The sequence below is a fragment of the Rhinoderma darwinii genome, unplaced genomic scaffold (assembly GCF_050947455.1).
Source record: "Rhinoderma darwinii isolate aRhiDar2 unplaced genomic scaffold, aRhiDar2.hap1 Scaffold_1589, whole genome shotgun sequence".
Classification (NCBI taxonomy): domain Eukaryota; kingdom Metazoa; phylum Chordata; class Amphibia; order Anura; family Rhinodermatidae; genus Rhinoderma; species Rhinoderma darwinii.
Window position 1 is genome coordinate 22,303 of NW_027461992.1, and position 15,823 is coordinate 38,125.

At 45.2% G+C, this 15,823-nt stretch overlaps 2 protein-coding genes across 2 annotated transcripts; both read right to left on the reverse strand.

Moving 5' to 3' along the window:
- Positions 1-2,221: 2,221 nt before the first annotated feature.
- Positions 2,222-2,632, reverse strand: LOC142699471 (histone H3). Its single transcript, XM_075848069.1, has one exon. The coding sequence runs from the start codon at positions 2,630-2,632 to the stop codon at positions 2,222-2,224; it is 411 nt and encodes a 136-aa protein (XP_075704184.1).
- An 882-nt stretch (positions 2,633-3,514) lies between these two features.
- Positions 3,515-4,215, reverse strand: LOC142699472 (histone H1.11R-like). Its single transcript, XM_075848070.1, has one exon. It carries the CDS (start codon positions 4,213-4,215, stop codon positions 3,541-3,543), a length of 675 nt encoding a protein of 224 aa, XP_075704185.1. The 3' UTR covers positions 3,515-3,540.
- Between the last annotated feature and the right edge of the window lie 11,608 nt (positions 4,216-15,823).

Consider the following 15,823-nt stretch of genomic DNA (forward strand, 5'->3'; position numbering starts at 1 on the left):
TCATATTACAGGCATTATGTCCCTGTTCCTTCATCTTACCGGCATTATTTCCCTGTTCCTTCATATTACTGGCATTTTGTCCCTGTTCCTTCATATTACAGGCATTATGTCCCTGTTCCTTCATCTTCGAGGCATTATGTCCCTGTTCCTTCATATTACCGGCTTTATGTCCTTGTTCCCTCATATTACAGGCATTATGTCCCTGTTCCTTCATATTACAGGCTTTATGTCCCTCTTCCTTCATATTACAGGCTTTATGTCCCTGTTCCCTCATCTACCAGGCATTATGTCCCTCTTCCTTCATCTGAACCGGCATTATATGACTGTTCCTTCATCTACCAGGCATTATGTCCCTGTTCATTCATCTGAAACGGCTTTATGTCCCTGTTCCTTCATCTGAACTGGCATTATCTCCCTGTTTCCTCATCTTACTGGCATTTTGTCCCTTTTCCCTCATCTTATCGGCATTATGTCCCTGTTCCCTCATCTTACTGGCATTATGTCCCTGTTCCTTCTAATTAACGGCATTATGTCCCTGCTCTTTCATATTACAGGCATTTTGTCCCTGTTCCTTCATTTTACCGGTATTATGTCCTTGTTCCTTCATACTACAGGCATTATGTCCCTGATCCTTCATATTACAGGCTTCATGTCCCTGTTCCTTCATATTACAGGCATTATGTCAATGTCCTCTCATATTACCGGCATAATGTCCCTGTCCCCTCATATTACAGGCATTATGTCCCTGTTCCTTCATATTTCCGGCATTATGTCCCTGTTCCTTCATATTTCCGGCATTATTTCCCTGTTCCTTCATATTACAGGCATTATGTCCCTGTTCCTTCATATTACCGGCATTATGTGCCTGTCCCTTCATCTTCCCGGCATTATATCTCTATTCCTTCATATTATCGGCATTATGTCCCTGTTCCTTCATATTACCGGCATTATTTCCCTGTTCCTTCATATTATCGGCATTATGTCCCTGTTCCCTCATCTTACCCGCATTTTGTCCCTGTTCCTTCTGATTACATGCATTATGTCCCAGTTCCTTCATCTTACCGGCATTATGTCCCTGTTCCTTCATATTACCGGCTTTATGTCCTTGTGCCCTCATATTACAGGCATTATGTCCCTGTTCCTTCATATTACAGGCTTTATGTCCCTGTTCCTTCATATTACAGGCTTTATGTCCCTGTTCCCTCATCTACCAGGCATTATGTCCCTCTTCATTCATCTGAACCGGCATTATATGCCTGTTCCTAAATCTACCAGGAATTATGTCCCTGTTTCCTCATCTTACCGGCATTTTGTCCCTTTTCCCTCATCTTATCGGCATTATGTCCCTGTTCCCTCATCTTACTGGCATTATTTCCCTTTTCCTTCTAATTACCGGCATTATGTCCCTGTTCCTTCATTTTACCGGTATTATGTCCTTGTTCCTTCATATTACAGGCTTCATGTCCCTGTTCCTTCATATTACAGGCATTATGTCAATGTCCTCTCATATTACCGGCATTATGTCCCTGTTCCTTCATATTACCGGCATTATGTGCCTGTCCCTTCATCTTCCCGGCATTATATCTCTATTCCTTCATATTATCGGCATTATGTCCCTGTTCCTTCATCTTACCGGCATTATTTCCGTTCCTTCATATTACTGGCATTTTGTCCATGTTCTTTCATATTATCGGCATTACCTCCCTGTTCCTTCATATTACAGGCATTATGTCCCTGTTCCTTCATATTATCGGCATTATGTCCCAGTTCCTTCATCTTATCGGCATTATTTCCCTGTTCCTTCATATTACTGTCATTATGTCCCTGTTCCTTCATATTGCCGGCATTATGTCCCTGTTCCTTCATATTACCGGCATTATTTCCCTGTTCCTTCATATTACAGGCATTATGTCCCTATTCCTTCATCTGAACCGGCATGCCCCTGTTTCTTCATAGTATCGGCATTATGTCCCTGTTTCTTCATATTATCGGGAGATGAACCGGATAACGTGAGTGCTAGAGACGAGGACTGGTTATAGTGTAAACGGCGCCAAGCACTGAAAGGGTTAACATGGCACCTCCACATATTAATAGCAGAGCACCGAGAGGCCAGCGGGAGAGTCGCGGTAGAATAACGGAGGAAAAGGATTCAGCTCGTTTGAGGGAGGATTTGGTGGCTCTGAAAAGAGCCTTTGTGTTGTAATCGGTGCCGGGTTCAGACCTAAGCCCTCTCCCCACGGATCCTGCGGGCCAGTTGAATGTCTTTGGGCATGATGGTGACCCTCTTGGCGTGGATGGCGCACAGGTTGGTATCCTCAAACAGTCCGACCAGATAAGCCTCGCTGGCCTCCTGCAGAGCCATGACTGCTGAGCTCTGGAAGCGCAGATCGGTCTTGAAGTCCTGAGCGATCTCTCGCACCAGGCGCTGGAAGGGCAGCTTACGGATAAGAAGCTCCGTGGACTTCTGGTAGCGGCGGATTTCACGGAGAGCGACTGTGCCCGGGCGGTAACGATGAGGCTTCTTCACTCCGCCGGTAGCGGGAGCGCTCTTCCGTGCAGCTTTAGTAGCCAGCTGCTTGCGGGGAGCTTTCCCGCCGGTGGATTTACGCGCGGTCTGCTTTGTTCTGGCCATAGCTCTACAACAACGTGCAGACTTGTAAACTGATACGAAGAGAGGAAAGAGCAGAGTATTTATACACTTGAGCGTGTCCTCATTGGTCCATGAAAGGCACACCCCTACATTCTATTGGCTTGTTCATAAAAAATATGCGCCCGACAAAGCAAATGTGATATTCGCGACCAATCACCGCTCCGAAGAGGTGGACACCGGTTTACATGACGTTCACACGCAGCTTTTACAGCAGGGGGCGTTAATGAGATCATTTCTCCAGCTCTGCGAAATAGTTGTCATCAGTAACAGCTCACTGTATTTCCATGTCCGCAGATCACGTACACAGCGTTATATAAGAGACTACTTCCCCATCATCCGCCGCTGCAGTGGTTTTATAGATCACACAAAGGGACAATCCCCCACCCCATCCTTACACAGGACACTGTGCCCCGCATCCAGAGGCAGCATATAAGGGTCACCATCCACCACGTGTAATGAGGAGGAGGAGGGGACATTGTGCTCTATTTACACCGGAGAGAGTGTAAACCATCGGCCTCCTTCACGTGGATCCTGTGCTGTAATCTACAAGTCTATTGCTGCCCCGGTCCTTATTCACACATTACACCTGGTGGACTGTGACCTGATAAACTCTGCCTGGATGTTACACCATAGTGACGGGACGGACACTGTGGAGGTCCGGATACAGCAGCTATGGCGTCCAGCGCGATGACCAGAAATGACACTTGTCATAGAGTAACAGGGACATGAAGCTCCTCCGTGCACACGCGATGATAGCGCCTCCTTTATCTCAGGATCGCGCTGCTGTCTGTACCGGAGGAAATAGCGGCAAGTGATCATACAGCTCTGACGGGGAGAAGGTGGTGGCTCTGAAAAGAGCCTTTGTGGGACAAGAAACGGGCGGCTCTCGGTTATTTCTTCGCCACGGTCTTCCTGGATTTAGACGCTTTCTTAGCCGGACTCTTGGCAGCTTTGGGCGCTTTCTTTGCCGGACTCTTGGCAGCTTTCTTAGCCGGACTCTTGGCAGCTTTCTTAGCCGGACTCTTGGCAGCTTTGGGCTTGGCCGCCTTCTTTGCTGGGCTCTTTGTTATTTTCTTGGGGGCAGGTTTTGGCTTCTTGGGGCTCTTCGCCACCTTCTTGGCAGCGGCAGGCCTCTTGGCCTTTGTCAGGCTCTTGGCCGGAGTCTTCTTCGGGGATTTGGCAGCAGCCGCCGGCTTCTTCTTGGCCGCCTTGTCCTTAGTCTCCTGCTGCTTCTTGTTCAGCTTGAAGGAGCCGGAGGCGCCGCTGCCTTTCACCTGGAGCAGGGTTTCCTTGGTCACCAGAGTCTTGAGCGCCATCTTCAGGCGGCTGTTGTTCTTGTCTACATCGTATCCTCCAGCAGCCAGAGCCTTCTTCAGGGCGGCCAGAGACACCCCACTGCGCTCTTTGGAGGCGGACACGGCTTTCACGATGAGCTCTGACACGCTGGGACCGGAGGGTTTTTTGGTTTTCTTGGCGCCCCCTGCTGCAGGTTTTTTCGGCTGCTTCTTGGATTTGGCGGCCGGCTCGGCGGGAGGGACAGCGGCGGCTGGTGCGGTCTCTGCCATCGTATAACACGGGAATACAATACTACAAATATCCTGTGAGGGAAACACTGAGGACGGAGCTGGGGCCTCTTATATGTACAGCGGCTGCTCGGTGATTGGCTGCGATTGTCCTGAGCGTCTATTGGCTGACACTGATCACATGTCCTCCCTTTCCTCTTCTGACAGGAGTGAAGCTCCGCTCTCCCCTTGTGCTTCCCTGCCCGGGATAAGAGCCCTTTACCCACTAGAAGCGGCCGGGCGAGCGGGCACTCTACGTGGCTTCCCCCTCCCTGACATTCCCCCTACTCATTTCTAGCCTTCACTGGCAGAGATGCTGGGAAGGAGCCGGGAGGAGGCACCGGGATCTCTGCCATAGTCCTGCCGATCTGCACATCGCTGTGATCGGACAAGATAAATGTGTTTGCGGGAGCTCGTGCCCTCTATTCCCGGCACTTGTCACTATCACAGGGTTCTTTACCACAATGTCTAACGTGCGGGAAGCTGATTGTCCGATGCGGGGGCGACCTGGAGCTGCAGAGAGCCCAGAAGGGTAACCCGGCACAGACGAGATGTCGGAGTGTCTTCCGCCTGTAACTTGGCACAGAGGAGACACCAGAAACTGCTCCACCTGTGTTACAATAACCCAGCACAGAGGAAACACCAGAGTTTGCTCTACTTATGTTACAATAACTCGGCACAGGCAGGACACCGGGGTCTGCTCCACCTGTATTACAACTTCCCAGCACAGAAAAGACACAAGTCTGCTCCTCCTTTACTAAAATAACCTGACACAGGCCAGACCCCAGAACCTGCTCCTCCAGCAGTACATTACCCGGACACAGACAGGACACTAGAGACTTCTCCACCTGTATAACTATAACCTGACACAGGCCAGACCCCAGAACCTGCTCCTCCAGCAGTACATTACCCGGACACAGACAGGACACTAGAGACTACTCCACCTGTATAACTATAACCTGACACAGGCCAGACCCCAGAACCTGCTCCTCCAGCAGTACATTACCCGGGCACAGACAGGACACTAGAGACTACTCCACCTGTATAACTATAACCTGACACAGGCCAGACCCCAGAACCTGCTCCTCCAGCAGTGCATTACTCGGCCACAGACAGGACACTAGAGACTACTCCACCTGTATAACTATAACCTGACACAGGCCAGACCCCAGAACCTGCTCCTCCAGCAGTACATTACCCGGCCACAGACAGGACACTAGAGACTACTCCACCTGTATAACTATAACCTGACACAGGCCAGACCCCAGAACCTGCTCCTCCAGCAGTACATTACCCGGACACAGACAGGACACTAGAGACTTCTCCACCTGTATAACTATAACCTGACACAGGCGAGACCCCAGAACCTGCTCCTCCAGCAGTACATTACCCGGACACAGACAGGACACTAGAGACTACTCCACCTGTATAACTATAACCTGACACAGGCCAGACCCCAGAACCTGCTCCTCCAGCAGTACATTACCCGGACACAGACAGGACACTAGAGACTACTCCACCTGTATAACTATAACCTGACACAGGCCAGACCCCAGAACCTGCTCCTCCAGCAGTACATTACCCGGACACAGACAGGACACTAGAGACTACTCCACCTGTATAACTATAACCTGACACAGGCCAGACCCCAGAACCTGCTCCTCCAGCAGTACATTACCCGGACACAGACAGGACACTAGAGACTACTCCACCTGTATAACTATAACCTGACACAGGCCAGACCCCAGAACCTGCTCCTCCAGCAGTACATTACCCGGACACAGACAGGACACTAGAGACTACTCCACCTGTATAACTATAACCTGACACAGGCCAGACCCCAGAACCTGCTCCTCCAGCAGTACATTACCCGGACACAGACAGGACACTAGAGACTACTCCACCTGTATAACTATAACCTGACACAGGCCAGACCCCAGAACCTGCTCCTCCAGCAGTACATTACCCGGACACAGACAGGACACTAGAGACTACTCCACCTGTATAACTATAACCTGGCACAGGCCAGACCCCAGAACCTGCTCCTCCAGCAGTACATTACCCGGACACAGACAGGACACTAGAGACTTCTCCACCTGTATAACTATAACCTGACACAGGCCAGACCCCAGAACCTGCTCCTCCAGCAGTACATTACCCGGACACAGACAGGACACTAGAGAATACTCCACCTGTATAACTATAACCTGACACAGGCGAGACCCCAGAACCTGCTCCTCCAGCAGTACATTACCCGGACACAGACAGGACACTAGAGACTTCTCCACCTGTATAACTATAACCTGACACAGGCCAGACCCCAGAACCTGCTCCTCCAGCAGTACATTACCCGGACACAGACAGGACACTAGAGACTACTCCACCTGTATAACTAGAACCTGGCACAGAGGAGGGAACAGACACTGTGTTCCTCTCGTACTACATTAAGCCGGCAAAAGACAAGACACCGTAGTATTGTCCCTGTCCCCACATATTACAGCCATTATGTCCCCTGTAGGAGGGTACAGGGACACAATGCCGGTAATATATCCCTGTTCCCTCATCTTCAAGACATTATGTCCCTGTTCCTTCATATTACCGGCATTATGTCCCTGTTCCTTCATATTACAGGCATTATGTCCCTGTTCCTTCATATTACATGCATTATATCCCTGTTCCTTCATATTACAGGCATTATGTCCCTGTTCCTTCATATTACCGGCATTATATCCCTGCTCCTTCATATTACCGGCATTATATCCCTGTTCCTTCATATTACAGGCATTATGTCCCTGTTCCTTCATATTACATGCATTATATCCCTGTTCCTTCATATTACAGGCATTATGTCCCTGTTCCTTCATATTACCGGCATTATATACCTGTTCCTTCATATTACCGGCATTATGTCCCTGTTTCTTCATATTACCGGCATTATATCCCTGTTCCTTCATATTACAGGCATTATATCCCTGCTCCTTCATATTACAGGCATTATGTCCCTGTTCCCTCATCTTACCAGCATTATGTCCCTGTTCCTTCATATTACCGGCATTATGTCCTGGTTTCTTCATATTACAGGTATTATGTCCCTGTTCCTTCATATTACCGGCATTATGTCCCTGTTCCTTCATATTACAGGCATTATATCCCTGTTCCTTCATATTACAGGCATTATGTCCCTGTTCCCTCATATTACCAGCATTATGTCCCTGTTCCCTCATCTGAACCGGCATTATGTCCCTCCCTGTTCCTTCATATTACCAGCATTATGTCCCTGTTCCTTCATATTACTGGCATTATGTCCCTGTTCCTTCATATTACTGGTATTATGTCCCTGTTCCTTCATATTACAGGCATTTTATCCCTGTTCCTTCATATTACAGGCATTATGTCCCTGTTCCCTCATATTACCAGCATTATGTCCCTGTTCCCTCATCTGAACCGGCATTATGTCCCTCCCTGTTCCTTTATATTACCAGCTTTATTTCCCTGTTCCTTCATATTACTGGCATTATGTCCTGGTTTCTTCATATTACAGGCATTATGTCCCTGTTCCTTCATATTACCGGCATTGTGTCCCTGTTCCCTCATATTATCAGCATTACGTCCCTGTTCCTTCATATTACTGGCATTATGTCCCTGCTTCTTCATATTACCGGCATTATATCCCTGCTCCTTCATATTACCGGCATTATATCCCTGTTCCTTCATATTACAGGCATTATGTCCCTGTTCCCTCATCTTACCAGCATTATGTCCAAGTTCCTTCATATTACCGGCATTATGTCCTGGTTTCTTCATATTACAGGTATTATGTCCCTGTTCCTTCATATTACCGGCATTATGTCGCTGTTCCTTCATATTACCGGCATTATATTCCCTGTTCCTTCATATTACCGGCATTATTTCCCTGTTCCTTCATATTACAGGCATTATGTCCCTGTTCCTTCATATTACAGGCATTATATCCCTGTTCCTTCATATTACAGGCATTATGTCCCTGTTCCCTCATATTACCAGCATTATGTCCCTGTTCCCTCATCTGAACCGGCATTATGTCCCTCCCTGTTCCTTTATATTACAAGCATTATGTCCCTGTTCCTTCATATAACCGGCATTATGTCCCTGTTCCTTCATATTACAGGTATTATGTCCCTGTTCCTTCATATTGCAGGCATTATATCCCTGTTCCTTCATATTACAGGCATTATGTCCCTGTTCCCTCATATTACCAGCATTATGTCCCTGTTCCCTCATCTGAACCGGCATTATGTCCCTCCCTGTTCCTTCATATTACCAGCATTATGTCCCTGTTCCTTCATATTACCGGCATTATGTCCTGGTTTCTTCATATTACAGGCATTATGTCCCTGTTCCTTCATATTATCGGCATTATGTCCCTGGTCCTTCATCTTACTGCCATTATGTCCCTGTTCCCTCATCTTATCGGCATTATATCCCTGTTCCTTCATATTAGCGGCATTATGTCCCTGTTCCTTCATATTATCGGCATTATGTCCCTGTTCCCTCATCTTACCAGCATTATATCCCTGTTCCTTCTTATTATCGGCATTACGTCCCTGTTCCTTCATATTACAGGCATTATGTCCCTGTTCCTTCATATTACAGGCATTATGTCCCTGTTCCTTCATATTACCAGCATTATGTCCCTGTTCCCTCATCTGAACCGGCATTATGTGCATGTTCCTTCATCTTACCGGCATTATGTCCCTGTTCCTTCATCTTACCGGCATTATGTCCCTGTTCCTTCATATTATCGGCATTACCTCCCTGTTCCTTCATATAACAGGCATTATGTCCCTGTTCCCTCATCTTACCCGCATTTTGTCCCTGTTCCCTCATCTTACATGCATTATGTCCATGTTCCTTCATATTACCGACATTATGTCCCTGTTCCTTCATATTACCGGCATTACGTCCCTGCTTCTTCATATTACCGGCATTACGTCCCTGTTTCTTCGTATTACCAGCATTACGTCCCTGTTTCTTCATATTACCGGCATAATGTCCCTGTTCCCTCATATTACAGGCATTATGTCCCTGTTCCTTCATATTAACGTCATTATGTCCCTATTCCTTCGTATTACAGGCATTATGTCCCTGTTCCTTCATGTTACAGGCATTTTGTCCCTGTTCCTTCATATTACAGGCATTATGTCCCTGTTCCTTCATATTACCGGCATTATGTCCCTGTTCCTTCATATTACCGGCATTATGTCCTATTCCTTCATATTACAGGCATTATGTCCCTGTTCCTTCATATTACAGGCATTTTGTCCCTGTTCCTTCATATTACCGGCATTATGTCCTTGTTCCTTCATATTACAGGCATTATGTCCCTGTTCTTTCATATTACAGGCATTTTGTCCCTGTTCCTTCATATTACCGGCATTATGTCCTTGTTCCTTCATATTACAGACATTATGTCCCTGTTCCTTCATATTACCGGCATTATTTCCCTGTACCTTCATATTACCGGCATTATGTCCCTGTTCCTTCATATTACCGGCATTATGTCCCTGTTCCTTCATATTACCGGCATTATGTCCCTGTTCCTTCATATTACCGGCATTATGTCCCTGTTCTTTCATATTACAGGCATTTTGTCCCTGTTCCTTCATATTACCGGCATTATGTCCTTGTTCCTTCATATTACAGGCATTATGTCCCTGTTCCTTCATATTACCGGCATTATTTCCCTGTACCTTCATATTACCGGCATTATGTCCCTGTTCCTTCATATTACCGGCATTATGTCCCTGTTCCTTCATATTACCGGCATTATATCCCTGCTCCTTCATATTACCGGCATTATATCCCTGTTCCTTCATATTACAGGCATTATGTCCCTGTTCCTTCATATTACATGCATTATATCCCTGTTCCTTCATATTACAGGCATTATGTCCCTGTTCCTTCATATTACCGGCATTATATACCTGTTCCTTCATATTACCGGCATTATGTCCCTGTTTCTTCATATTACCGGCATTATATCCCTGTTCCTTCATATTACAGGCATTATATCCCTGCTCCTTCATATTACAGGCATTATGTCCCTGTTCCCTCATCTTACCAGCATTATGTCCCTGTTCCTTCATATTACCGGCATTATGTCCTGGTTTCTTCATATTACAGGTATTATGTCCCTGTTCCTTCATATTACCGGCATTATGTCCCTGTTCCTTCATATTACAGGCATTATATCCCTGTTCCTTCATATTACAGGCATTATGTCCCTGTTCCCTCATATTACCAGCATTATGTCCCTGTTCCCTCATCTGAACCGGCATTATGTCCCTCCCTGTTCCTTCATATTACCAGCATTATGTCCCTGTTCCTTCATATTACTGGCATTATGTCCCTGTTCCTTCATATTACTGGTATTATGTCCCTGTTCCTTCATATTACAGGCATTTTATCCCTGTTCCTTCATATTACAGGCATTATGTCCCTGTTCCCTCATATTACCAGCATTATGTCCCTGTTCCCTCATCTGAACCGGCATTATGTCCCTCCCTGTTCCTTTATATTACCAGCTTTATTTCCCTGTTCCTTCATATTACTGGCATTATGTCCTGGTTTCTTCATATTACAGGCATTATGTCCCTGTTCCTTCATATTACCGGCATTGTGTCCCTGTTCCCTCATATTATCAGCATTACGTCCCTGTTCCTTCATATTACTGGCATTATGTCCCTGCTTCTTCATATTACCGGCATTATATCCCTGCTCCTTCATATTACCGGCATTATATCCCTGTTCCTTCATATTACAGGCATTATGTCCCTGTTCCCTCATCTTACCAGCATTATGTCCAAGTTCCTTCATATTACCGGCATTATGTCCTGGTTTCTTCATATTACAGGTATTATGTCCCTGTTCCTTCATATTACCGGCATTATGTCGCTGTTCCTTCATATTACCGGCATTATATTCCCTGTTCCTTCATATTACCGGCATTATTTCCCTGTTCCTTCATATTACAGGCATTATGTCCCTGTTCCTTCATATTACAGGCATTATATCCCTGTTCCTTCATATTACAGGCATTATGTCCCTGTTCCCTCATATTACCAGCATTATGTCCCTGTTCCCTCATCTGAACCGGCATTATGTCCCTCCCTGTTCCTTTATATTACAAGCATTATGTCCCTGTTCCTTCATATAACCGGCATTATGTCCCTGTTCCTTCATATTACAGGTATTATGTCCCTGTTCCTTCATATTGCAGGCATTATATCCCTGTTCCTTCATATTACAGGCATTATGTCCCTGTTCCCTCATATTACCAGCATTATGTCCCTGTTCCCTCATCTGAACCGGCATTATGTCCCTCCCTGTTCCTTCATATTACCAGCATTATGTCCCTGTTCCTTCATATTACCGGCATTATGTCCTTGTTCCTTCATATTACAGACATTATGTCCCTGTTCCTTCATATTACCGGCATTATTTCCCTGTACCTTCATATTACCGGCATTATGTCCCTGTTCCTTCATATTACCGGCATTATGTCCCTGTTCCTTCATATTACCGGCATTATGTCCCTGTTCCTTCATATTACCGGCATTATGTCCCTGTTCTTTCATATTACAGGCATTTTGTCCCTGTTCCTTCATATTACCGGCATTATGTCCTTGTTCCTTCATATTACAGGCATTATGTCCCTGTTCCTTCATATTACAGGCATTATGTCCCTGTTCCTTCATATTACATGCATTATATCCCTGTTCCTTCATATTACCGGCATTATGTCCCTGTTCCTTCATATTACCGGCATTATATCCCTGCTCCTTCATATTACCGGCATTATATCCCTGTTCCTTCATATTACAGGCATTATGTCCCTGTTCCTTCATATTACATGCATTATATCCCTGTTCCTTCATATTACAGGCATTATGTCCCTGTTCCTTCATATTACCGGCATTATATACCTGTTCCTTCATATTACCGGCATTATGTCCCTGTTTCTTCATATTACCGGCATTATATCCCTGTTCCTTCATATTACAGGCATTATATCCCTGCTCCTTCATATTACAGGCATTATGTCCCTGTTCCCTCATCTTACCAGCATTATGTCCCTGTTCCTTCATATTACCGGCATTATGTCCTGGTTTCTTCATATTACAGGTATTATGTCCCTGTTCCTTCATATTACCGGCATTATGTCCCTGTTCCTTCATATTACAGGCATTATATCCCTGTTCCTTCATATTACAGGCATTATGTCCCTGTTCCCTCATATTACCAGCATTATGTCCCTGTTCCCTCATCTGAACCGGCATTATGTCCCTCCCTGTTCCTTCATATTACCAGCATTATGTCCCTGTTCCTTCATATTACTGGCATTATGTCCCTGTTCCTTCATATTACTGGTATTATGTCCCTGTTCCTTCATATTACAGGCATTTTATCCCTGTTCCTTCATATTACAGGCATTATGTCCCTGTTCCCTCATATTACCAGCATTATGTCCCTGTTCCCTCATCTGAACCGGCATTATGTCCCTCCCTGTTCCTTTATATTACCAGCTTTATTTCCCTGTTCCTTCATATTACTGGCATTATGTCCTGGTTTCTTCATATTACAGGCATTATGTCCCTGTTCCTTCATATTACCGGCATTGTGTCCCTGTTCCCTCATATTATCAGCATTACGTCCCTGTTCCTTCATATTACTGGCATTATGTCCCTGCTTCTTCATATTACCGGCATTATATCCCTGCTCCTTCATATTACCGGCATTATATCCCTGTTCCTTCATATTACAGGCATTATGTCCCTGTTCCCTCATCTTACCAGCATTATGTCCAAGTTCCTTCATATTACCGGCATTATGTCCTGGTTTCTTCATATTACAGGTATTATGTCCCTGTTCCTTCATATTACCGGCATTATGTCGCTGTTCCTTCATATTACCGGCATTATATTCCCTGTTCCTTCATATTACCGGCATTATTTCCCTGTTCCTTCATATTACAGGCATTATGTCCCTGTTCCTTCATATTACAGGCATTATATCCCTGTTCCTTCATATTACAGGCATTATGTCCCTGTTCCCTCATATTACCAGCATTATGTCCCTGTTCCCTCATCTGAACCGGCATTATGTCCCTCCCTGTTCCTTTATATTACAAGCATTATGTCCCTGTTCCTTCATATAACCGGCATTATGTCCCTGTTCCTTCATATTACAGGTATTATGTCCCTGTTCCTTCATATTGCAGGCATTATATCCCTGTTCCTTCATATTACAGGCATTATGTCCCTGTTCCCTCATATTACCAGCATTATGTCCCTGTTCCCTCATCTGAACCGGCATTATGTCCCTCCCTGTTCCTTCATATTACCAGCATTATGTCCCTGTTCCTTCATATTACCGGCATTATGTCCTGGTTTCTTCATATTACAGGCATTATGTCCCTGTTCCTTCATATTATCGGCATTATGTCCCTGGTCCTTCATCTTACTGCCATTATGTCCCTGTTCCCTCATCTTATCGGCATTATATCCCTGTTCCTTCATATTAGCGGCATTATGTCCCTGTTCCTTCATATTATCGGCATTATGTCCCTGTTCCCTCATCTTACCAGCATTATATCCCTGTTCCTTCTTATTATCGGCATTACGTCCCTGTTCCTTCATATTACAGGCATTATGTCCCTGTTCCTTCATATTACAGGCATTATGTCCCTGTTCCTTCATATTACCAGCATTATGTCCCTGTTCCCTCATCTGAACCGGCATTATGTGCATGTTCCTTCATCTTACCGGCATTATGTCCCTGTTCCTTCATCTTACCGGCATTATGTCCCTGTTCCTTCATATTATCGGCATTACCTCCCTGTTCCTTCATATAACAGGCATTATGTCCCTGTTCCCTCATCTTACCCGCATTTTGTCCCTGTTCCCTCATCTTACATGCATTATGTCCATGTTCCTTCATATTACCGACATTATGTCCCTGTTCCTTCATATTACCGGCATTACGTCCCTGCTTCTTCATATTACCGGCATTACGTCCCTGTTTCTTCGTATTACCAGCATTACGTCCCTGTTTCTTCATATTACCGGCATAATGTCCCTGTTCCCTCATATTACAGGCATTATGTCCCTGTTCCTTCATATTAACGTCATTATGTCCCTATTCCTTCGTATTACAGGCATTATGTCCCTGTTCCTTCATGTTACAGGCATTTTGTCCCTGTTCCTTCATATTACAGGCATTATGTCCCTGTTCCTTCATATTACCGGCATTATGTCCCTGTTCCTTCATATTACCGGCATTATGTCCTATTCCTTCATATTACAGGCATTATGTCCCTGTTCCTTCATATTACAGGCATTTTGTCCCTGTTCCTTCATATTACCGGCATTATGTCCTTGTTCCTTCATATTACAGGCATTATGTCCCTGTTCTTTCATATTACAGGCATTTTGTCCCTGTTCCTTCATATTACCGGCATTATGTCCTTGTTCCTTCATATTACAGACATTATGTCCCTGTTCCTTCATATTACCGGCATTATTTCCCTGTACCTTCATATTACCGGCATTATGTCCCTGTTCCTTCATATTACCGGCATTATGTCCCTGTTCCTTCATATTACCGGCATTATGTCCCTGTTCCTTCATATTACCGGCATTATGTCCCTGTTCTTTCATATTACAGGCATTTTGTCCCTGTTCCTTCATATTACCGGCATTATGTCCTTGTTCCTTCATATTACAGGCATTATGTCCCTGTTCCTTCATATTACCGGCATTATTTCCCTGTACCTTCATATTACCGGCATTATGTCCCTGTTCCTTCATATTACCGGCATTATGTCCCTGTTCCTTCATATTACCGGCATTATGTCCCTGTTCTTTCATATTACAGCCATTATGTCCCTGTTCCTTCATATTACCGGCATTATTTCCCTGTACCTTCATATTACCGGCATTATGTCCCTGTACCTTCATATTACCGGCATTATGTCCCTGTTCCTTCATATTACCGGCATTATGTCCCTGTTCCCTCATCTTACAAGCATTATGTCCCTGTTCCTTCATATTACCGGCATTATGTCCCTGTTCCTTCATATTACCGGCATTATGTCCCTGTTCCTTCATATTACCGGCATTATGTCCCTGTTCCTTCATATTACCGGCATTATGTCCCTGTTCCTTCATATTACAGGCATTATGTCCCTGTTCCTTCATATTACCGGCATTATTTCCCTGTACCTTCATATTACCGGCATTATGTCCCTGTTCCTTCATATTACCGGCATTATGTCCCTGTTCCTTCATATTACCGGCATTATGTCCTATTCCTTCATATTACAGCCATTATGTCCCTGTTCCTTCATATTACAGGCATTTTGTCCCTGTTCCTTCATATTACCGGCATTATGTCCTTGTTCCTTCATATTACAGGCATTATGTCCCTGTTCCTTCATATTACCGGCATTATGTCCCTGTTCCTTCATATTACAGGCATTATGTCCCTGTTCCTTCATATTACCGGCATTATTTCCCTGTACCCTCATATTACCGGCATTATGTCCCTGTTCCTTCATATTACCGGCATTATG

Bases quoted from the DNA above. Each gene is read 5' to 3' on its own strand.
- LOC142699471 (XM_075848069.1), bottom strand. From the start codon at position 2,632: ATGGCCAGAACAAAGCAGACCGCGCGTAAATCCACCGGCGGGAAAGCT.
- LOC142699472 (XM_075848070.1), bottom strand. From the start codon at position 4,215: ATGGCAGAGACCGCACCAGCCGCCGCTGTCCCTCCCGCCGAGCCGGCC.